Source organism: Schistocerca cancellata, chromosome 1 (genome assembly GCF_023864275.1).
Source record: "Schistocerca cancellata isolate TAMUIC-IGC-003103 chromosome 1, iqSchCanc2.1, whole genome shotgun sequence".
Taxonomy (NCBI): domain Eukaryota; kingdom Metazoa; phylum Arthropoda; class Insecta; order Orthoptera; family Acrididae; genus Schistocerca; species Schistocerca cancellata.
Window position 1 is genome coordinate 802,700,578 of NC_064626.1, and position 25,192 is coordinate 802,725,769.

General features: G+C 38.8%; 1 protein-coding gene across 1 annotated transcript in view; it reads right to left on the reverse strand.

Moving 5' to 3' along the window:
* Positions 1–25,192, reverse strand: part of LOC126187923 (cytosolic carboxypeptidase-like protein 5) — a 164,263-nt gene that overhangs the window by 96,119 nt on the left and 42,952 nt on the right. The window contains exons 4-5 of the mRNA XM_049929288.1: positions 19,667–19,812; positions 19,109–19,259 (exon numbers count right to left, since the gene is read on the reverse strand). Coding sequence (XP_049785245.1) covers positions 19,109–19,259; positions 19,667–19,812 — 297 coding nt within the window. The remainder of the gene's footprint in view (positions 1–19,108; positions 19,260–19,666; positions 19,813–25,192) is intronic.

Genomic DNA, 25,192 nt, shown 5'->3' on the forward strand with positions numbered 1-25,192 from the left:
CTTTCTGCTGTTGGTATTCTAACCAGAACCTGCCAGTATTTATTTTAACCCCTTAACATAATGATTTTTTTTTCAAATTACAGTAAAAAAATTGTTTACTAACAAAAAGCATCCAACAATAAAACATTACACAAAGACATATAAGATAGCTTTTAAAACTCAAAATAAGGAGTTGCAAAATTTTGAAGATCACCAATAACAAAATCCCAAGTATACTCATGACTGGAATTCGACTAAAATATCCTGAAACTTGAAGTAACTTTCTTTAGTTTCTGCATAGCTATGAAATCTAACCATCTACTTCACAACAGTTTTCTGTGAACATAAATCTAGAGAGCTTTTGAAGCTCAACAGTGAACATAAATCTTGGAGGAGCTAGCAGGGGCACAGTGGATGTATTTATATCATACTACTGGTGAGCACTAATTGTCACTCAACTGACAAATTATCATTACTTTCAGACTTTAATGAAGTAACATCATATTCTTCTTCATTTCCTGAGCTGCTAAATCCAACGCCAAACTCTGGATCAATATAGCCATCCTTTTTTGAAAGCAATGCCTCAACAACAATACAGGATAGAAGCTGAAAGCGCACATTTTGTTGTCGAGTATCCAAAGCTGCACACAGTAAGGATGATATTTAGTGGCAGCCAAGCAGAAATGTAGGACAGAATGCTCTCTAGTGGCTGAACACTTAGCTACCATTGCTGAAATGGATATGAGCAGACTTTTATTTTTCTGAAGGTCTGTCCTTAAGTTGGTCCTGTATACTCGGAATTTTAAGTTTTTGTCAAAATAATAATAGCAAGATAATTTGGGGTTTTATATTAAGGGCTTACATAAGTAATTTTTAAGCCCTGAAGAAGAATCATAAAAATAATTGTTAGATATTTCCAGAATGAATTTTCACTCTGCAGCAGAAAAAGCCATGTGTCTGCAATATCCTTTCTTCCAGTAGTGCTAGTTCTACAAGTCTAACACGAGAGCTTCTGTGAAGTTTGGAAGTTAGGAGATGAGTTACTGGCGGATGTAAAGCTGTGAGGATGGGTCGTGAGTCATGCTTGGGTGGCTCAGATGGTAGAGCAGTTGCCCGCAAAAGGTAAAGTTCCAGAGTTTGAATCTTGGTCCAGCACACAGTTTTAATCTGCCAGGACATAGACAAATGAATTTGGGACAACTGAAGCATATGTAAAAGTACTTTCTTATGATGAAAGTCAATTGAAGAACAAATATAGTTTCAGACTGTGTGAAATACAAAAAGGTAAAAGAAATAATATACAACAAAATAAACATTTTACCCAAAAAATGTTGCTCGTTTACATTTTTGGAGTGGTCAATATGAGTTTCTACTTCGAGAGCATAAAATTTCCCCATAGATATTTAAAAAAAGGCAAATACGCAAAAGAAATTCTGTTTTTTCTTTTCTTTTTTCTTTGGCTTATAAATTGACAACTGTGATTTTCAGGTAACACCATTCTATACTAAATTAAGTAAAACCATAACCTTGGCATTTTGATGAAGTAACAGCAGGCTTTTCACAAAGTTCTGCCAACCATGCCACAGCTCACCTTATGAATTACTGGCAGTGTGCAGACACCTCCAGGGGAGGTAAAGTGTTTATTTTCTGCAAAGTGCGTTAACACTAGACGGAATACAGATACAAATTACTAAAATCTGAACACTTTTCTACAAATATAGTGAAGTTATTTTCAGTTTATTAAGTAAGTATTTATTTGCAGATGTTAAATGGGCTATTACGTAAAAAAGCTCAACAGCTGGAACTGCCAACTATCAATCATACTGAAGAGCCTGTCCCAAGTGTAACATGTTGTCAACATGAATTCAACATTGTTGATTTCATTGTATCCACTATTAATGGTTGAAATACTGTTTGCAGCTTGAGGGTATGAAATCCATCATCCCAGCCTCAGCTCTACCGGCATCTGAAGATGCCCAGAGGCTTAAACTAGGTCCCTTTGTAACAAAAGTGTGTCACCTAGGTGTTATGGAACTTCTGATATTTCAGCTTCAGTCAAACAATTCATTACTATGGATTACTGTTCTAGATTTAACCATAATCAGTCGTATTCCATCAGACCTATTGACACCAACCTAGGAAGATTTGCTGTGGACGTGTAGTAGTGGCTCCACACAGTGCACCCCACTCTACAAGTACCAGTAATTTCTGAACGGAAGAAATTTATGCACTCTAGAACTAACACAATTGATGGTAAGAGAAATGCAGTTACTTTCCAGCCATTCATTAATTCACCACCAAGTGACAACAACACAGCTACAACATAAGTTTACAATATGCTGTCAATGGCAGACAGCAGCAAGATGCCACGTTTACCAATCCATTCTATTTTTCACCACCACACTTACAAGTTAAGCACTTCCCAGCCATTGTTTATAGGAAGATATTTTACATTAAAGCTCACTTACCAATTGCAAACAAATACTCACTCAATAAACTGAGAACAACACTATATAGAACACTAGTTCAATGAAGTTATTTTGTCTCCTTACATAAGAGAACTGGAGAGGAACTGCTAGGGCGACATAGTCTACCTGTAAACTGAAACATGAGCAGCATTTATGGTGGAGGAAGTTACTTCTCCTGCAAGAATGCCACAACTGCCATACACCATAACTAAGAATTAATTTCCCCTGTAGCAGCATGGAACAGTACGCAGAGATTTACTTAGAATCTGACCCTATGTCTTTCTTGTGTTTTTATTATTAGCAACTCATATTTGTACTCAATGTTGTGTTAACACACTTCGTGGAAAATAACCCCCCCCCCCCCAACCTCCTCCCTTCTCTCCCTTCCTGCCATAGTGCCTGCACAGTGCATTGCCTCTGATTCATAAGGTGAGTTGCAGAAGGGTCGGTATAACTTTGTGAAATATCCTGTATTTGCTTTTTTATGACACAGTGTGGTAAAAAAAAGGGGAACTGCCTGCTCGCTTCTCATTTTGCAGACCTATGAAGGAGGGAACAGCATGACCATAATCTGGAAACCTATTTTCCCTAGTCTATTTTCTTTCCCACCCTGTTACACCACTAGAACTGCAGAATACAATTTATCCCTTAATGCAGTTCTGCTACACTTAGATGCAGTACATACATGTAATATTTGTTCTTAACCCACTTCATTTTATGATAAACATTAATTTTATATTATTGAAATGAATTTTTAGTAATCTGCTATTTTTCCATCCCCTGTAACACGGAAACTTAGTCCTAAAGAAAAGTGAATAAGAGATTTTTTTTGTAGGAAATTCAATGTAGTTTAACTCTGAACTGGAAAACATTTCTGCTACAAACTGTGGTTTTTGTGATATTCAAGACAAACCTAAAAGTTACCTTTACATGACTCCCTCACCACACTGATCAGGATTTTTAGTTTATTGTTCATGACAGTCCTATCACTTCAAAAATTTGCAGCTACATGAATTTTTTTTCTCCTAGTTGACATTTCTTGGTCTTGTCCGCCCCCGGTAGCTGAATGGTCAGCATGACAGAATGTCAAACCTAAGGGCCCGGGTTCGAATCCCGGCTGGGCCGGAGATTTTCTCCGCTTAGGGACTGGGTGTTGTGTTGTTCTAATCATCATCATTTCATACCCATCGACGCGCAAGTCGCCGAAGTGGCGTCGAATCGAAAGACTTGTACCCATCGAACGGTCTACCTGACGGGAGGCCCTAGTCACACAACATTCATTCATTTCCTGATGTTCATTGAATGGGCTAGTTCTGGGAAGAGGGCTTGTAGCGCATGGAACATGTTAGTGGTGATCTCCAGATTTTAAAATTCAAAAGGAGTGACAGACTGAACACCTTGCCATTATGAGTAATGGTATAAAATATGGGACAGACTGGTTCCGATCAGCTCACTTACCCTACTCCAGAGAGTACATTAGGTAAAGAGTATGGCAAAGATTTGGAAAAATGCATGACATATGTGCTTTGTCCATATCCTTTGTCCTTATTTCACAAAAATGGGGCATGGAAATGTACTGCCTCTCTTCAACATAAAGTGTTCAAATCACTAAATGATATAAATTTGGAGCATACTAAATTTGTGATTGATAGTGTGTTGTTGCTGCTTAAAGTTGTGTGAAAGGTAGCGCCTTCCATTTCAATCAATTTGTGATAGATATGCTGCATATGTGAAAGCCAAATCAGAAGTGTTAATTGTTTTTATGGATATTCTGACAATACTTCCAAAAACACTGAATGAACTAGAAGAACAGATAAAAGCATTACTTTGGAAATAACTTTTGGTGGGAAAATAATAGCTACTATCTCTCAGGAAATTTCCTAGCCAACACGAAAAATAAAAGTCAGTTAATTTCTACAGGTGTGCAAAACTTCGCTGAGAGGTAAAATCCCTCTTATTTTTATATCATCATCTAAATCCAATCAACAACACAAATGTCGAACATATACCGTTCTTGTACTTTAAAAGTAGGTAACACATAACTTCACATTTCTGCTATCAGAGAAAGTAGATGTTCATCAACACTTTGTAAAAGGATCCAAATTTGCGCTGCACTGCCCACAATTAAAAATCATGATCTTGAAAAGGACGTTATAAACTAAACAAATAAACATTTTTGCTTATGCTTTATACTAACAAAATTATGGATGATATTGCCTCACGTCTTCTGACTGAACCTATGGCTCATCGCAATTTACTATAACATTGAGTGGAACATGAAAAATTACTGGAGTAATGAGAATGGAAGATAACATCCTATGGCAGACTCACACAAATCATCGCTTTGCACTCCCAAGCCTCAGGGGCTATAGTAAAAAACATTCAACATTTCATGTGCGAGGTTGAATGAAAAGTAATGCCTCCACCTTCATTAATTGGGTTTGGATGGGAATATTTTAATAAATCAAATGCAGAAATAATCCTTAGAATGTGATCTTTAATTACCAATATTCACTTTTCCACTTAATCACCAGCCAATTGGATACATTTCTGCCAATGGTGAACAAGTTTTCTGTAGCCGTTATGGGTGAAGTCGACACACTGTTTTCGCAACCACAGTCTAAAAGTTCTGTCATAATGGTGTGCCCACGTTTTGTCTCCTGTCACAACTGAATGGAGAAAGGCGTCACTTTCATTCTTGTAACGCGAGAGGAGTTGCTGGCAAATTTCAAGTCTTTGCGCTTTCATTTCAGGAGTCAGCATCCAGGGTACCCGTCATGCACAGATCTTCCAATAGCCAAGCAAAGCAAAAATGTGAGCCACAAGTTCTTGTGAAATGCCGATTGTGCTTGCAGTTTCTCTCTGAGTGATACGACGATCGTCCTGAATCAATCTGTCGACATTTTGCTTGTGAAACACAATGGTTGCTGTCACAGGATGTCCAACTCTTTGTTTGTCATGCAGGTCAGATGGTCCCACCTCATCTTTAAACTTACTCATCCAACGACGCACAGTACTCACATCAACACAGTCACCATAAACTGCTTTCTTTCTCTGATGAATCTCCTTTGGGGTGACACCTCCTGCTGTCAAGAATTCAATGACTGCATGTTGCTTAAATCGCATTGACTGACCGTCTGCACAGGGTTCCATACTTAACACTGTAACAACACAACCGTTCAATGCTAAAGCTTCCCACCAACTGGAGCTGTAGAGACGAGGCTACGGAACAAGCCAGTACCTGCAGCATATCAATGCTACCAACTGTTGAAGAGTTACGAAGATGGAGGCATTACTTTTCAGTCAACACTTGGGTGTACTGACAGTTCATGGGTCCAATGGGCATAATATTTCAGCAATCAGACATGTTACCATCATCATTTACACTGATGAAGCCGACTTAAATTCCCCCCCCCCCCCCCCCCAAACCCCCTCCGTGAGCCATTACCTTGGCAGATGCGGAGGTGATTGCACCATTGTCTGTGACAGAGTTGTTGTAGTTGCTATGCCCACAAGTTTGCTGAGTGTCTTCTTAATTAGACCCGGTGCTCATTCCCAAGCCCTGTTAAGATTATAGCCGCAGTCCTGGTTGATAAGAACGTTCCCGTGCGAATTTTGATGGCTTCTCTAATGACACTGTCCCAGTATTTCAAAGCCTGAGCTAAAATCCTGGCACATTCATGTTCCATCACATAATCATCTGACAAACAGTACTCTGCGACCACCAACTCATTGGAATACATCAGTCAGCCACTGGTGTTCTCAGCATCGATCTTTGATTATGCGCACTGTTTGTTCAGAATATCCCTTTCCACAATGGCACAGAATCTGATATACCCTGGCCTTCCACAAATCGAGGTAATCTTTGATGCTCCCCAACAATGCCTGTGTTTTATTGAGTGGTCAAAATACAGTTCTTACTCAAATGCTTGTTCAGTATGTGCCTGACTTTTCCCGATAGTGCACTAGTGTATAAAGCATGTGGCTCTCTCTTCCTCAGTGACTTCTTCTAACTTCACAGATTGTACTGTAGTGGTGGTGTGAGGAGCATTCTTAATCTGCCATTCTGAGTAATGGTTTTTTTTTAACTTTTTTGAGGTGTTCCAGTTCCTGGGGCAGACTTTCTGCATCTGAAATGGGAGCAGAGGGAATGGCTCACAGGGGGAGGGGATATACATCAGTCAAACACCCCCAGGAGCTGAGTTTGTATGCACGCCTGATGATGGTGACGTGTCTGATCACCAAAATGTTGTGTCTGTTGGATACTAAAAACCGGCAGTACACCTGCGGACTATTCGATCAACAAATGCATCATGAGAAACTGAAGAATTACAACATTTCATGTAGATTTAAGAAGTGATTCTGGGGAATCGTGGGTGCCGGCTTCTTCCAGTTCCTTATTTCTATTACACAGCTTCTTATTTCCTTATAGTTATTAATAGTGCATAAGGAAACAAATATACCATTGAAAGAAAAAGCAGTCTAGTAAGATGGAAGAAGAAATAAAAATTATAACTTAATCAATAATATCAAATGATGAGTCACAAGCTACTATAATTTCCGTAACTGTAAGATGCAATGCACAAACAAAGTTAATGGAATCAAAATTATAGGGAATACAATCTTGTTCAATTTAGGAATACTAAAAAATTCATCATTTTAGAGTTTTAGCAAAAAACTGACTTCTGTGTTGTTTACAGTTTTGTTTTATATTTCTGTGAGAAAAAAATGAGGTGGCAATTTCATTTGTAATCAGCATCCCAAAAGAGCATACATAATCAGATTTTCGGAAGTCCTCCAAAACTTCACAGGCAAAATCACCACATGGCTGTACTACTTATGCAAGCCTTACAATCACACAGTACAGGTAAATTGCCTCAAAGAAAAAGTTAATATTTGCTTTAATAGGTGTAAATATTTCTTTCATTTTTATTTCTAGCCATAAATACAGAAGACATATTGATGAAATGAATGCCATACACTCTGCTACAGCTATTGAAAAATAATTAGTCACTTCTCAGTGTTTTGTGAAATCTGCTTTGTGTGATTTAAGTAAAAATCCTATAGCAGATTTTCAATTTTCAGTTACTTCTTGTGCACTCCTAGTTGCATTATCCAGTCATGTGGCAGTCTTATTCTTTCAAAGAAGATCAGTGATTAACATTCCCTCAATGATAATGTCATCAGAGATAGAGCACAAGCTTGGTTTGTGGACAGATGGTAAAGGAAAGTGATGATCCCATTACTTACCTTAAGCAATTTAGGGAAACCACAGAAAACATGAATCTAGATGGTCAGATAGGGATTTCTACTGCACACCTCCCAAATGAGATGCCTGTGTCTTACTACTTATTCTTTCCCAAGATCTGATCTACAATATCTTTTGTGTCTTTGAAATACTGTTTGCCAATGAGGAAACACAGATCATTGTTAAAAATTTTACTTTACCAATAGTGTACAGTTCATCTAGTTTGGTCACTAACTGTGGACCATCTGTGAGTTCTAGAAATGCAAAATTCTTGATCTCCTCTGTTTTCTTCCATTTTAAGATTAATCTAGTATTTGGATATCATAATCTTATTCACAGACATTGAGATAATATCATAATCCTCCATACTGACACATTCAGGATGTGATTTTGCGTAGTAAGATATTTCCGTTCCCCGAACTCACCCTTCATTAAGGTAAAATGTGACCCCAAGGAGAGACTGCTGACAGAATCATGTGGATGGTTGTGATAGCACTATAAATTTCGCTAAAGTGGAACAAAGATAATTTGAATCTATTTGAGAGATATGGACAAGAAACAAGATGGAAAAAGGAGTATGGATGGGAACTAAAGCAAAGGAGGAGCTGAAAGCAGAGTAAAGGATATTATATTGATGCTAGGAGGATTGTGGGACTAAGTGTGTAATGGAACGACAGTTTTCACTTGCGCGGTTTAAAAAGGCTAGTGTTTGGTGTGGTGGTGTGCAGCCCAGATGACAAGTATGGAGAGGTTCCAGAACTGTGTTTAGTTTAAGCAGATCTGAAAATTTCCAAGAGTAATTTCAGCATGGAGAATACTGTTCTGAGTAGCTTGGACTGGTACTGCAAGCAATGCAAACAGATACTGGGGAACTCCTGAGTGTGGGTTTAAGTTTATTAAAGATTTCCAGTGAAGAATGCTGAATATAGAACACTTAAAACACAATGTGAGCTGTGAGCTTGCAGCCCAGCTTAGAAAACTTTTGTAGTGATTTCCTTTAGAAATACTGTTGGACAGGATGTCTTTGCACATAAATGGGACTGTGGTATTTCCAGTATAGGAAACTGACAGGGGTGCTATTCTACTGAATGCAATCTGGCACACGATTTAAGAGTGATTATGGTACTTCACAGCTGGAGCGGCTACACCAGTAGCTAAGAAGGGGTATAGGTAGCAGGTACCAACACATCTTCAAAGGGGTAGAGATGCAGCCCTTACCATGTGTGAATGGGTGGAAATTCCACCAAATCAAACTTACAAACATTTAACGCACACGCCACAGCACACAACGCTGACACCGTGTTTATGTACACCTACATCATTACTTACTATTGAAAATTGTAGATTACTTATGTCTTAGGGCAGCAAATGTCTTAGGTTAGAAATAGAATATACACATTAATGTAATGTTTTATGAAAAGCAATTCATTTTATATATACACTGAAGAGATAAAGAAACTTGTACACCAGCCTAATATCATGTAGGGGCCCCGCGAGCATGAAGAAGTGCCACAACATGACTTGGCATGGAGCCAACTACAAGGCTGTTCACAAATTCATAAGAGTACGAGGGTTTTCCCCCCATGAACCATGGACCTTGCCGTTGGTGGGGAGGCTTGCGTGCCTCAACAATACAGATAGCCATAACCGTAGGTGCAACGACAACTGAGGGGTATCTGTTGAGAGGCCAGACAAACGTGTGGTTCCTGAAGAGGGGCAGCAGCCTTTCCAGTAGTTGTAGGGGCAACAGTCTGGATGATTGACTGATCTGGCATTGTAACGCTAACCAAAATGGCCTTGCTGTTGTGGTACTGCGAAAGCCTGAAAGCAAGGGGAAACTACAGCAGTAATTTTTCCCAAGGGCATGCAGCTTTACTGTATGATTAAATGATGATGGCGTCCTCTTGGGTAAAATATTCCGGATGTAAAATAGTCCCCCATTCGGATCTCCGGGCGGGCACTACTCAAGAGGACGTTGTTATCAGGAGAAAGAAAACTGGCGTTCTACGGATCGGAGCGTGGAATGTCAGATCCCTTAATCGGGCAGGTAGGTCAGAAAATTTAAAAAGAGAAATGGGTAGATTAAAGTTAGATATAGTGGGAATTAGTGAAGTTCGGTGGCAGGAGGAAAAAGACTTCTGGTCAGATAAATACAGAGTTCCAAATACAATATCAAATAGGGGTAATGTAGGAGTAGGTTTAATAATGAATAAAAAATAGGTGTACGGGTAAGCTACTACAAACAGCATAGTGAACGCATTATTGTGGCCAAGATAGACATGAAGCCCACACCTACTACAGTAGTACAAGTTTATATGCCAACTAGCTCTGCAGATGATGAAGAAATTGATGAAATGTATGATGAGATAAAAAAAATTATTCAGGTAGTGAAGGGAGACGAAAATTTAATAGTCATGGGTGACTGGAATTCAAGAGTAGGAAAAGGGAGAGAAGTAGGTGAATATGAACTGGGGCTAAGAAATGAAAGAGGAAGCCACCTGGTAGAATTTTGTGCAGAGCATAACTTAATCATAGCTAACACTTGGTTTAAGAATCATGAAAGAAGGTTGTATACATGGAAGAACCCTGCAGATACTAAAAGGTATCAGATAGATTATATAATGGTAAGACAGAGATTTAGGAACCAAGTTTTAAATTGTAAGACATTTCCAGGGACAGATGTGGACTCTGACCACAATCTATTGGTTATGAAATGTAGAATAAACTGAAGAAACTGCAAAAAGGTGGGAATTTAAGGAGATGAGACCTGGATAAACTGAAAGAACCAGAGGTTGTACAGAGTTTCAGGGAGAGCATAAGGGAACAATTGACAGGAATGGGGAACAGAAATACAGTAGAAGAAGAATGGCTAGCTTTGAGAGATGAAATAGTGAAGGCAGCAGAGGATCAAGTAGGTAAAAAGACGAGGGCCAGTAGAAACCCTTGGGTAACAGAAGAAATATTGAATTTAATTGATTAAAGGAGAAAATATAAAAATGCGGTAAATGAAGCAGGCAAAGTGGAATATAAATGTCTCAAAAATGATATCGACAGGAAGTGCAAAAAGGCTAAGCAGGAATGGCTAGAGGACAAATGTAAGGATGTAGACGCTTATCTCGCTAGGGGTAAGATAGATACTGCCTACAGGAAACTTAAAGAGACCTTTGGAGAAAGGAGAACCACTTGCATGAATATCAAGAGCTTTGATGGAAACCCAGTTCTAGGCAAAGAAGGGAAAGCAGAAAGGTGGAAGGAGTATATAGAGGGTCTATACAAAGGCGGTGTACTTGAGGACAATATTATGGAAATGGAAGAGGATGTAGATGAAGATGAAATGGGATATATGATATTGCGTGAAGAGTTTGACAGAGCACGAAACGAGGCCCCTCGGAGTAGACAACATTCCATTAGAACTACTGACAGCCTTGGGAGAGCCAGTCCTGACAAAACTGTACCATCTCGTGAGCAAGATGTATGAGACAGGCGAAATACCCTCAGACTTCAAGAAGAATATAATAATCCAAATGCCAAAGAAAGCAGGTGTTGACAGATGTGAAAATTACCGAACTATCAGTTTAATAAGTCACAGCTGCAAACTACTAACGCGAATTCTTTACAGACGAATGGAAAAACTGATAGAAGCCGACCTCGGGGAAGATCAGTTTGCATTCCGTAGAAATGTTGGAACACGTGAGGCAATACTGACCCTACGACTTATCTTAGAAGAAAGATTAAGGATAGGCAAACCTACATTTCTAGTATTTGTAGACTTAGAGAAAGCTTTTGACAATGTTGACTGGAATACTCTCTTTCAAATTCTAAAATCCATGGAGAAGAAATAAAAACTTTGAGGTTTGCCGATGACATTGTAATTCTGTCAGAGACAGCAAAGGACTTGGAAGAGCAGTTGAACAGAATGTGTGTCTTGAAAGGAGGGTATAAGATGAACATCAACAAAAGCAAAACGAGGATAATGGAATGTAGTCGAATTAAGTCGGGTGATGGTCAGGGAATTAGATTAGGAAATGAGACACTTAAAGTAGTAAAGGAGTTTTGCTATTTGGGGAGCAAAATAACTGATGATGGTCGAAGTAGAGAGGATATAAAACGTAGACTGGCAATGGCAAGGAAAGCGTTTCTGAAGAAGAAAAATTTGTTAATATCGAGTATAGTTTAAATGTTAGGAAGTCATTTCCGAAAGTATTTGTATGGATTGTAGCCATGTATGGAAGTGAAACATGGATGATAAATAGTTTAGACAAGAAGAGAATAGAAGCTTTCGAAATGTGGTGCTACAGAAAAATGCTGAAGATTAGATGGGTAGATCACATAACTAATGAGGAGGTATTGAATAGAATTGGGGAGAAGAGGAGCTTGTGGCACAACTTGACTAGAAGAAGGGATCGGTTGGTAGGATATGTTCTGAGGCATCAAGGGATCACCAATTTGGTATTGGAGGGCAGCGTGGAGGGTAAAAATCATAGAGGGAGACCAAGAGATGAATACACTAAGCAGATTCGGAAGGATGTAGGCTGCAGTAGGTACTGGGAGGTGATGAAGCTTGCACAGGATAGAGTAGCATGGAGAGCTGCATCAAACCAGTCTCAGGACTGAAGACCACAACAACAACACGAGGGGTTGGAGATCTCTTCTGAACAGCACATTGCAAGGCATCCCAGATACGCTCAATAATGTTCATGTCTAGGGAGTTTGGTGACTAGTGGAAGTGTTTAAACTAAGAAGAGTGTTCCTGGAGCCACTCTGTAGCAGTTCTAGAAGTATGGAGTGTTGCATTGTCCTACTGGAATTGCCCAAGTCCGTCGGAATGCACAATGCACAGGAATGGATGCAGGTGATCAGAAAGGATGCTTACATACGTGTCACCTGTCAGAGGCATATCTAGATGTATCAGGGAACCCACATCACACCAACTTCACACACTCCACACCATTACAGTGTCTCCACCAGCTTGAACAGTCCCCTGCTGACCTACAGGGTCCATGGATTCATGAGGTTGTCTCCATACCCATACACGTCCATCCACTCAATACAATCTGAAACAAACCTCGTCTGGCAAGGCAACTTGTTTCCAGTCATCAACAGTCCAACATCGGTGTTGACGGGCCCAGGCCAGGCGGAAAGCTTTGTGTCATGAAGTGATGGGTACATGAGTGGGCATTCAGCTCTGAAAGCCCGTATTGATGATGCTTCATTGAATGGTTTGCTAGCTGACACTTGTTGATGGCCCAGTATTGAAATCTGCAGCAATTTGGGGAAGGATTGCACTTCCGTCACACTGAAAGATTCTCTTCAGTTGTCGTTAGTCCTGTTCTTGCAGAATCTTTTTCTGACTGCAGTGATGTTGGAGATTTGATGTTTTCCTGGATTCCTGATATTCATGGTACACTCATAAAATGTTTGTATGGGAAAATCCCCATTTCATCGCTACCTCGGAGATGCTGTGTACCATCGCTCGTGCATTGACTATAATACCACGTTCAAACTCACTTAAATCTTCATAACCTGCCATTGTAGCAGCAGTAATTGATCTAACAACTGTGCCAGACACTTGTTGTCTTATATAGGCATTGCCGACCACAACGCTGTATTCTGCGTGTTTACATATCTCTGTATTTGAATAAGCATGCCTATACCAGTTACCGAGCGAGGTGGCGCAGTGGTTAGCACACTGGACTCGCATTCGGGAGGACGACGGTTCAATCCCGTCTCCGGCCATCCTGATTTAGGTTTTCCGTGATTTCCCTAAATCGCTTCAGGCAAATGCCGGCATGGTTCCTGTGAAAGGGCACGGCCGATTTCCTTCCCCATCCTTTCCTCACCCGAGCTTGAGCTCCGTCTCTAATGACCTCGTTGTCGACGGGACGTTAAACGTTAATCTCCTCCTCCTCCTCCTATACCAGTTTCTTTGGCACTTCAATGAATATTGTTTTATATCTTTCTGATATGTTTTTACATATATAGACTGAAATAGTGAGTGAAAATTTGCCCCAAGCTGGGAATCGAACCCGGGTCTCCTGCTTACTAGGCAGGAGCATTAGCCACTAAGCCTCCTTGGCACAGCAGTTCACACAACTGCAGGGATGAGAGACCCACGTAGGAGAATGTTACAAGGGATTGATTCCTGGCATTGGTACAAATTTTCACTCACCACTTCATTCTATATAAACAAAATCATATCTGTACAAGACCAGTAAAGGAATTTGTGTAATTTCACTTCTGATCAGTGTTTGAGCACCATTTTTTTAAGAAAATCATTTTATTAATGTTGACTGATTGGTTCTAGAGCTGTTTTATTAATATGTAATGCACATCACTGCACCAGAACAGCATAGTACAAAACAGACAATAGCAGTAGCCAATAGGAAGCAAGCTGATAGAAATAGTCATGTTAAAGCATAGTAAGCTGGACAGGTGTGTTGAGACTCAGGGGAATGAAAACATCGAGGACTTGGCATTTAGACAAAAATACTGAAGCACTCTTGTAACGATCATGCTTCATTTGAGAGGTGAAGAAAACATTTCTTAATTTTATGTTAATGATGAATGATAACACCGTATGGTAGCAAAATGTTTCTTAATTTTATGTGAATGACATTACACTATATGGTGGCACACAGGTCAATTTTTGTTGCTGTGTTGGTGAGAGGCCCAAGCGAGAGAATGTTTCGAAGAAGCCTGCTGACTGGTGGAAACAGTTAGAAGGTCAATTCTAAATTTAAATTAAAGCTTACAGAAATCATAAAAAGACCTTGAAAGGATTAAACCAAACAGTGAATTAGAAACAGACAGTAAAATAAGGACAATTGTGTGTGTGTGTGTGTGTGTGTGTGTGTGTGTGTGTGTGTGTGTGTGTGTGTGTAAAGATGATTTTGACAGTACAGAATGAAATCTACTGAGGGAAATGTGCAGAAGCAAGCCAGTATTGTAATATAATTGTACACTTGAATATCCAAATTCTACAAGCCTGGAACTGAGTTTCCAGCACTGTGGCTTCTAAGGTGAGTGCAAGCAAGCAGAAGGTCATGGTGACAGTGCTGTTCAATTGTGGGAGGTTATTAATGGTTGAGAAGTCAACCTTTAGAGAAACTAGGCATGCTGCCAGTCTCAGTGTCAAGCGCAGGTGACAGAAAAGAATTACGACATAGGAAAGTGATGACATAAGGTGGCAAGGCATCTGCCCGCCTGAGAGTGATAGTTTATGGTGGCTATAAAACAGCAGAGAGACCACAACTGGCAACAAGAATCCACTGTACATTATACATTCTACCTCGACAGAGTGTCAGGCTACCTGCTATATTAAGTTTGCACTGAATGAAGATCGATTTGCAAAGAACAATAAATTAGTGTAGTAGCCAAAGGGAACGTCAGACTCCATCTACAGAAGGCATTATTGTAAAGTTTGTGCGTAATTTGATTTCTGGGTGGCAAGTGGCCACTAGTACAAGTGTTTTAACTTTGATTTTTCATGAGCCAAATTTACATACTGACTTAGAATTATTCCACAGGTGACACCACAGAGGAACTATGAAGTTTTTTATAAACAGGTATGGTGACACATATTGTTCAATTAACAGTTTGGTCATTTATTTACATACTGCAAGGGACTGAGTTAGCTTTCATGAATTTGGCTGCCTGCTAGTTGCCGAGATATCTAGTGCCACTGCAACAGGGTTGTGTTTTGGTGGATAAACTATTAAATTTCAAAGTAATTCCTTGTGTTGACGAGCTCATTTAATAAAAATCAACTCCATCTACAGTACAGTAATCTATTTAAATTGCAGTTAACAAGCCTGCCAAGATCTTTATAAACTTGCAATTAAAAATATATATATATATAGGGCTTGTTTTGCAGAAGTATGTGGTTGGTCTTTATACAATAAACTGATGGGCCAAAACCAATTTAGGTAAATCTCACCATGCATTTATGTTCCCCTTCAAAGATAAGTTTATTAAAACAGGGTGGTAGGTAGTAGTACTGTAAAACAGTAACTGACAGAACAGAAACTAATGATTGTGTGTTGAGGAGCATGCTCTGCCATCAAGTGACCCCACTTAACTTGATCAATTTTTACAGCAGCTTTGCAACCTACACTACAACTAGGGAGTAATAATTTTTATGGATGGACAGGTTATTGGTTATTTAGCTCTCCCATAAAAAGTTGTGCTATGGTTGCAGCAGAGTTGATAACTGTACAGCTGCTTTCACAAAAGGCCCTGCTTTGATGGGACATGGTAAACCAATGACAGGAATGGTGTATGAAATGCAAAGCAGGTGCATGGGATAAGTCTTATACCTGGATCATTCAAATTGCTATGATTCACAAGGCATGTTGCTGGGAGTAGGAATGGCACAAGGATGCTTGAATATTTTGTATCATCTATTATCACTGAATCTTACTTAAGGTTTCTAAATTTAAAATCCACAATGGAACAACCTGGCCTATGCCATCTTTATGCTGCCCTTACTACTGATGCTGCTGCTGCTACTACTACTACTGTCTTTCCTATCAAGTGTAATGCCACCTACTAAAGGAGCTATGTCATATATCAGCTTTGGTGTAACCAATGGAATACTTTTTATATGGGCATGACCGCATGTATGTATGCCATTGGCAAACTGTGACCAAGTACATCCTTGAGTATTCACTGGCAGACCATTCTACTCAATAGAACATGACTGATTTTAACAGTTGCCTCACAATGTGCTATGGAAAACCAAATTGGAGAGTGTTGCTTTTCCACCTGGAAGAAACAGCAGTACTTTCTTATGCTCAGTTTCCTCAAGAGTAATGAGACTCATCGGTGTTAGTACCATTTAAAATTATGTCTCATAAATAACTGTTGGTTTCAACACCAAATGATCTGCTAGCATTTCTTATGATCCTTTTCAACTCACTCCATCTGCCACTTTACCTGGAAACACATGTTCCAAGAAGAACCAAGCAACATATTATTTATACCCAGACATGAAACAATCATAACAGAAAAACCACTAGAAATTCCAGCTCATGCAGAAGCTTACCAATAGCTGTTCATCCAGTGTACTGTTCACAAACTGAATAAGAAATGAGGGAAATGCAAGTGGTATCCAAATTACCCTCGACTGCACACAAAGTGGTTTGCTGACTGTAGATGAAGATGTGGATCAAACACCTATTTCATTGTGTTCTAGCAAATAAGTGAAACTATAGCATTTCTCTTGACCCTGCTCATGTAAGCAACCACAAGTGTATCAGTCTTTTAGAGTCTTTTGAATATTTTCTCAACTGAAAATAACATGTCTTACCTTATATTATTATTATAATAGAAGGAAACATTCCATGAAGGAAAAATATACCTAAAAACAAAGATGATGTGACTTACCAAATGAAAGTGCTGGCAGGTCGACAGACACACAAACGAACACAAACACACACACAAAATTCAAGCTTTCGCAACAAACTGTTGCCTCATCAGGAAAGAGGGAAGGAAAGGGAAAGACGAAAGGATGTGGGTTTTAAGGGAGAGGGTAAGGAGTCATTCCAGTCCCGGGAGCGGAAAGACTTACCTTAGGGGGAAAAAAGGACGGGTACACACTCGCACACACACACACACATATCCATCCACACATATACAGACACAAGCAGACATATTTAAAGACAAAGGTTTAAATATGTCTGCTTGTGTCTGTATATGTGTGGATGGATATGTGTGTGTGTGTGTGCGAGTGTGTACCCGTCCTTTTTTCCCCCCTAAGGTAAGTCTTTCCGCTCCCGGGACTGGAATGACTCCTTACCCTCTCCCTTAAAACCCACATCCTTTCGTCTTTCCCTTTCCTTCCCTCTTTCCTGATGAGGCAACAGTTTGTTGCGAAAGCTTGAATTTTGTGTGTGTGTTTGTGTTCGTTTGTGTGTCTGTCGACCTGCCAGCACTTATATTATTATTCTTTGACAATCGATTTTGAAATAAGTAATATGTTAAAATTTCTTTTTAATAACCTCTACAAAGTTATACGTCAAGACTTTGTAATGAAGATGTATGTTTCATTACTGTACCATGTATCTGCTTAAAGTTCTGGTGTGGTGAAACATTGAACTCATACGTGGGTGGAGCAAGTCTCCCCATTCACTGAATACTGGAATGATACTGCCGAACAGTGAATGGTTTATTTTCTTTCTCATCCTTATCCAATATGAGCTTGTACACAACTCTTCATTGATTATAACATGACATTAAACTGTATCTTCTTCTATCCTTTCAAAATGGCAAAGAACTAGTGTCTTTCTGCTCACATTTCTTCCACCTTTGTCTCATGCAAAGCCTTCGTATATGATCTTTTAATAAAATATACAGCTGTAGAGATCCTATCTCCCAAGAAATTGGTTAGTTTCAAACAGTGAAGACCAGTTAACAATATCATTTTGTTCTTGGGAAGGGGTATGGCTGTCTCATGTGTGACTCCTAGACTCTTCAAAAATATGTCAGCTTCTTATCTGCATATCTCTTTCTGTTGTCAGTGTTTAAGATGAGAATTCTCTTCGCATTTTGTTTCCAATGAATCTTAATTCTAGTTCCTAACAATACATAAGGAAAGCTTTCTTGGATACCATCAATTAGAATAAGAATTTAGCCAAGTGTGGAGATGTTACATCAATGAAAATAATTAATTTTGGAAAACATAATGTAATTGGATGGATCAAAAATCTACTCACCCAGGCAGGGGCAAGAGAAAACATAGTACATGTGAAATCTTTCGGAGCCAGTGTCTCCTTCTTCTGGAAGAAATGCTTAAGGGGATGGAATAAGGATAAAGGAAAAGGACTGATGAGGTTTACGAATTGGGGAGTGTTCAAAAAAGTCACCAGCACCCCGGGTCAGGAGGAACTGACCAGAAGGGATGGGTCCACCACTGCAGCATAGGTAACATTTCACCAGTGCACCTGACGATGACAACTCAGTCTGATGTCAAAATATGGTGCATATCTGTCATTGTTTTAAATGAAAGAACATCTGAGGCACATATCCCAGTTATGTGCCATAAAAAAACTCTAGCAGTGGAGAGGTTCAAGATTATGCTTGTTGCAAAGGACATCCTATTTTCTAGTCTATTAACAGGGTACCAGTAGAAAATACAAAGTACACAATACATTTATAAATAACTTTTTATTTAATACTGCTAAAAACATCATCAACTGTTGCATACTAATAGAAAATACCAAAACTATTACAATATAAATTATTTCAGTGAATATGTCTAAAATGTATGGCAAACTTAAATGCAGAATAGTTTCATTCTGATTATGTTTTGGTATTCACTTTCTGTTTCACTTTAAAACAGCTACATACAGATATCCTGGTAATATTATAATAAATGACACAAGTGCACAGTTTTAACACCTGTATTAGAACGTACCTTCTGATAATTTAAATTTTGTGTCCAGAGAGCATAACATATTCTGCAAATCCGTATAGGAGTATGGGTATGTAAATGCAAAATATGTTATGGAACGTAGATTTTCCAGAGTTCGATACTTGAAACTTAATATAAATGTATTATCCTCGATCTGAAACATGAAAATTAAACAGATCTATATCAGTTTACCTATAACACAAACAACAACCACAAGCTAACTCAATATTAGTTTTATTGTTTCCCATTTTTTGCCTAAAGCTGCTTATCTTGAAAGGTGGAAACCTACTGTTATAGATAACATCTGGTGCTTCTCAAAGCTATTGCAGACTATACAATGGACTGTGTAAAAATTAATACATGGTTTTCACAACCACTGCCACTTGCACAACTAAAACACATTTTAAACTAATAATGATATGCATCAACATAAAGGAAATTGACACTATCCTTGTCATTACATAAAAGCAAATGAAACATAAGTCACTCTATTATTTTATTTGTATTCTCTAATTTTTGAGCTATCACGAAAAGAATTTTTTTCAAAAAGTACACACTTACAACAAAAGTAGGCTTCTCCTTAATTCTATCCCAGCTATTCCGTCCAGGAACTATTCGATAAACTGGTGCCATACCCTGGCTGTACATCTTTGACTGTTTGTTCAAATTCACAATATTGAGTTTCACAACTGCAAATGGTGCTCCTCCTGTAACAGACATTCACATGATATGTCTCAATCAATTTTATGAAGTAACTGTAACAAGAAATGACCATGACTTTTTTTCCTTTCAGCAATTAGACTATTTGGCCACTTACAGTAGTCTCATTACATTTACATGGAACAGGTAACCAATTTTTGTATGAATTGAGATACAATATTTGTAAAGCACTGACCAAAGAAAATAATTCAACCTTAAAATTAGGAAATTGGATTAGATCGTAATAAATGTAAATGTCCATTATGGAGAGATAAAACAGCAAAATAGGAGTGAGGAGTGCATTTAGAAACTTGGTAACAGGAAGGATTTGCATACCTTACACTGCATACAACATGCTCATCTCTAGTGGTTTTTATTTCTCTGGTGACAATTTAAGTGACTTTTCTTGCCATCTGTTTCGACTTAGATTCTTATAGATTAGTTTCACCCTCTCACACACAAAACAGTTAAAGTAAGTTCCAAAACGTTAATATTCAATAGCGAATGAGTAATCCTGCTGCCACTTCAGTTATGATTCCATTGTCAGTTTTCAGTGGGAAACTGAAAATCTGAGTCAGGGACTGAAGTATGAATCCCACTCCTCCTGGATACACATCCAGTAACTTAACCATTTGGTTACCTCAGTCAGTACTATAATTCAACACAAAGAATATTAGGTTAAATCTCTACACAGCAGCTACTTTGTGTGAACTGCATAAACTATTAGTGCTTCACTGAGTTAAAACTGTTCAAAAATTGTGAACTTGAGACAGAAATGGAAAACAGCTTACTACTCACTCAGTGTGGCACAGTAAACCACCACAAAACCACATCAGGCTATCAGTATGTGGGATGATAGAAATATCTGTGTGTACATTTAAATAGACTTACTTAATTTTTACTGCATAGTACGAGTGTGCTAGTACTGGAATGAGTGTGTCCTCTAATAGTGGCAACTATTTATTTACAGCTCATACAAAATACACACATGTTTCAAAGTTTTACTGATCTTTAAAGAAGTCACCAGGATTGTGTATAACCCATTGCCAGCGATGTGGAAGTTGTAGGATTCTCTTAGCAGAGCCAGTTGTGTTGACAGTTTGAGTGGCACGGTCTGTTGCCCGACAAATTCATAGCAGTTCTGAAGCGAATGTCATGACATGTTTCCTTCAGTTTAGAAATCGAGTTTACTCATGAGGGCTTAAGTCAGGGGAGTGCAGTAGGTGGTATGGCACCTAGCAGCCCTATCAGTCAAACAAACCAGTAACAGCTCTAAACTAAAGGAAACACAAATTCACTTCAAAACTGCTACAAATTCATCGGGCAATAGACTGCGCCACTCTAACTGTCACACAACTGGCACTGCTAAGAGTATCCTACAACTTCCACATCACTGGCAATGGGTTATACACAATGCTGGTGACTACTTCGAAGGTCAGTAAAACTTTGAAAGAAGTATCTATTTTTTATGAGCTGTAAATAAATATATTAAAGTTCCAACCCCCGTATTTTGGTTTTCTCTCAATTGCTATAGTAAGCCATGCCTGACTTGCATGTCATGAATTGCAGCCTAGCCTAGCCTGTATGGACTGAGCTGCTGGGTCCACACATTGGGAACTCCAGGCAGCAGCATGGCATCTGCGAGTTGACACGCAACAGCAGTGGCATTAGCAGGAATGGTCCTCCAGGCAAAGGATCTCAGATTCAATAGTGAGCAGCCACCAAATAACACAAAGACTTTTTTAAGAAGACAGAACCTGGCACTACTACAATGGTCTGCAGTGAGAGTGATACTTAACTTGAGAAGTCAGGAACATTTCTGACAATACAGCCAGGAACACAGATGACAATAGAGCAGTGATTGAGTTCATTTCTTGTATCTTTCACCATGTCACACTGATGCTGGCTATTTACTGTGAGTGAAAAGGCTCAAATCCAACCATAATCACTTCCTTCTAGTGCCAACACAGCCACCTAGTTATATCAGTGCAACCCAGTTTTGTGTGGTTCAATGCCTGTACCTAAAGCCACCATGTTTCTCCCCCTCCATGGAGAGGGGAGGCAAGCACCCTGTATCTGCTTTTTGCACACTTCACAAAAATGAAATTTCAGAAAACACATTTTCCCATTGTACCACTACACAACAACACAATTTTGGGAATTTTGTAGGAGACTCAGTTGTTCTGGAATGACTTAATGGCAACATGCCCACACAAATGTCATATGCTTCTCTGATTTAGTAGTATGTACTACATTTGCAGATTCGTAAACTAATCGGTGTATCACTACCACCATTAACACCACACACACTTCAAGGTAAAAGGGAGGAGAAGTGGAAAACTTCTAATTATAAACACTTTTCATCAGTGACAGCAAATCACAATTTCTACAGCTCCAGCAGAGGACGATGTTCCCTGACATTTGATGTAACTTTTCTCATTACTGCCATAAATGCTGGAAGCTTTGTGTTCCATACTGATATGGTTGTGATTTATGAAATTACCTAACTGAGGAAGTCAAGCAGAGTGTAATCAAGAGTAGAAGGAAGGAAAAAATATTAGGATTTAACATTTTAACACCGTCACATTCATTAGATACAGACAACAAGATAGGGTGAACATCACCTCTACTGAACAGAGTTCAGTGAGATAACCAATCCACTGCACCACCTCACTTGTTCGAGATTAGCATCTAGAATAAGAAATTCATGGGTAAGAGAATTTCACAAGTGAATGGGATGTAAAAAAATCATTGGGTAGGATGAAATTTATGTCAGTGATGCTATGAAATGTTATCACTGATGGCATATATGGCATTGGCTCCTCACATCCTGACACAAATTTATTGATAATGTGCCACTTTTGATGTTCCATACTGATCCTTAGTATTTTTTTAGCACAGGAGGATATGACCAATCTTCTTAAGACATTAATATTACTTCCTTTTTTTAATCTGTCTCCAGATCAACTTCAGAATTTTGCAAATCTGGCTTTTAAATTGGAAAAGCTCACACCCAGAAATGGATGTTTTCTGAGTTAGCACACTTACAATAATGCTAATGTTGATCTACAGGAAGACGAAAAACTAATATTAAAGCCTTAGGAAGGCTGGAACCTTCATGAAAAAGAAATTAATACCACCAAAATTTTATAGAAAGCTAAGTATAGAATTTATGTTCCCTGCCCTTTACTTTGCTGATAATATAGATAGTATCCACCTGTGGTACAACTCTTTTGTCAGGTGGTAATGGGGCTGTTTAAATTAGTCATATCTCTAGTCTTGTTTATGTGCCTATCAGTGAATCAACATCTGAACTATATGGCAATTGGTTACTTTTACATCTTAAATTATTTATATTTCACCAAGACTTTCCTTTACCATGAAAATAAATGTGCTGAACATGCCAGACATTTGGTTGACATGGATAAGATACTTTTTCACAGGATGAAAGTTGAAAAATTTCACAGATTACCTACTTTTTTTGGGGTGGGGGGTGAGGGGGGGAAGGAAAACATTAACATTTGAACAGTTATGAGCTATGCATCATGTACTACTGTCTCCTGAAGATAGCATTTCCTCTCCTGGAAGTAAACAAGCTATCACTAGTTGTCAATTTGAATGATAGTGGTACGTCTATAAGACCTGTACAGGGAATGCAGGGACCAGGGAGGACTCGCGTTACTATACTAACAGTCTATACCAACATTCCTGAGGTTTGTCTCCTACTGAAACTAAAACTGAATCAATATGACACACTTCAGCAATTGGGAAGCCTGTGTGTGAGGGAAGACTCTGCAAAAGGTTAGTAGTCTGTCAATCATCAGCAATTCAAACGCACAGCAAATAATGATAACCTTCAGGGAAACAGTAGTGCAAGCACAAAATGGGAACAGCCTGTCAATGATCAGTAGTTTGAATGTATGATAAATAATGATATTCCTTAGGAAAATGGAAGCATAGGATAAGAAGGATCATCTTGGGTACTCACCGTACATGCCTGCAAGTCTCATTCATTATGTTAACTTGTATAGACACACCACAGGTTGTGAGACAAATATAGTTATGCATCAGATCAGTTCTGGAACAAGTTCACTGTATGCATGTCTTTGTAGTCTGACTGTTATATGTATTGTAAAATGTGTATGAACAGTTCATGCCTCCTATTCCGAATAACTACACTGAAGGTTTTGACCAAATTGGATTTTAAGGAACTTTCTACAAGGACTGAGTTGTTAAGTATATCTATGAATCATAATACGAACATGTGTACATTGTGGCGATGTAAGTATAACTAATGTGCGTTATCTATTGTTATTAAAAGATGGTGGGAGCTCATTGTCATGGAGGAGTGACACAACCTTTGATAGGCTCCATACCACTACAGCCTCTCCACTTTTATCTTCGTGTTTGCATCTCCACACATGGGTATGACAACATTTTCCTCCTTTTTCTCAATTAATAAATAGCACACTACTGCCAAAAAACAGTCTGTGCACCCATCTGAAATATATAGTAAAAAATAGTGTCCAATGCTGCTGGTAACAAGGCCGCAGAAGATTTGTTTCAGAGCAAGATGAAACTTTGCAAAGGTAGAATAGTCAAATTTTTCCATGATGTAGGAAAAGGGAAAGAAGGAAATGTAGTAGGTGAATATGGATTGGGGCTACGAAATGAAAGAGGAAGCCGCCTGGTAGAATTTTGCACAGAGCACAACTTAATCATAGCTAACACTTGGTTTAAGAATCATGAAAGAAGGTTGTATACATGCAAGAACCCTGGAGATACTAAAAGGTATCAGATAGATTATATAATGGTAAGACAGAGATTTAGGAACCAGGTTTTAAATTGTAAGCATTTCCAGGAGCAGATGTGGACTCTGACCACAATCTATTGGTTATGACCTGTAGATTAAAACTGAAGAAACTGCAAAAAGGTGGGAATTTAAGGAGATGGGACCTGGATAAACTGAAAGAACCAGAGGTTGTACAGAGTTTCAGGAAGAGCATAAGGGAACAATTGACAGGAATGGGGGAAAGAAATACAGTAGAAGAAGAATGGGTAACTTCGAGGGATGAAGTAGTGAAGGCAGCAGAGGATCAAGTAGGTAAAAAGATGAGGGCTAGTAGAAATCCTTGGGTAACAGAAGAAATATTGAATTTAATTGATGAAAGGAGAAAATATAAAAATGCAGTAAATGAAGCAGGCAAAAAGGAATACAAACGTCTCAAAAATGAGATCGACAGGAAGTGCAAAATGGCTAAGCAGGGATGGCTAGAGGACAAATGTAAGGATGTAGAGGCTTATCTCACTAGGGGTAAGGTAGATACTGCCTACAAGAAAATTAAAGAGACCTTTGGAGATAAGAGAACCACTTGTATGAACATCAAG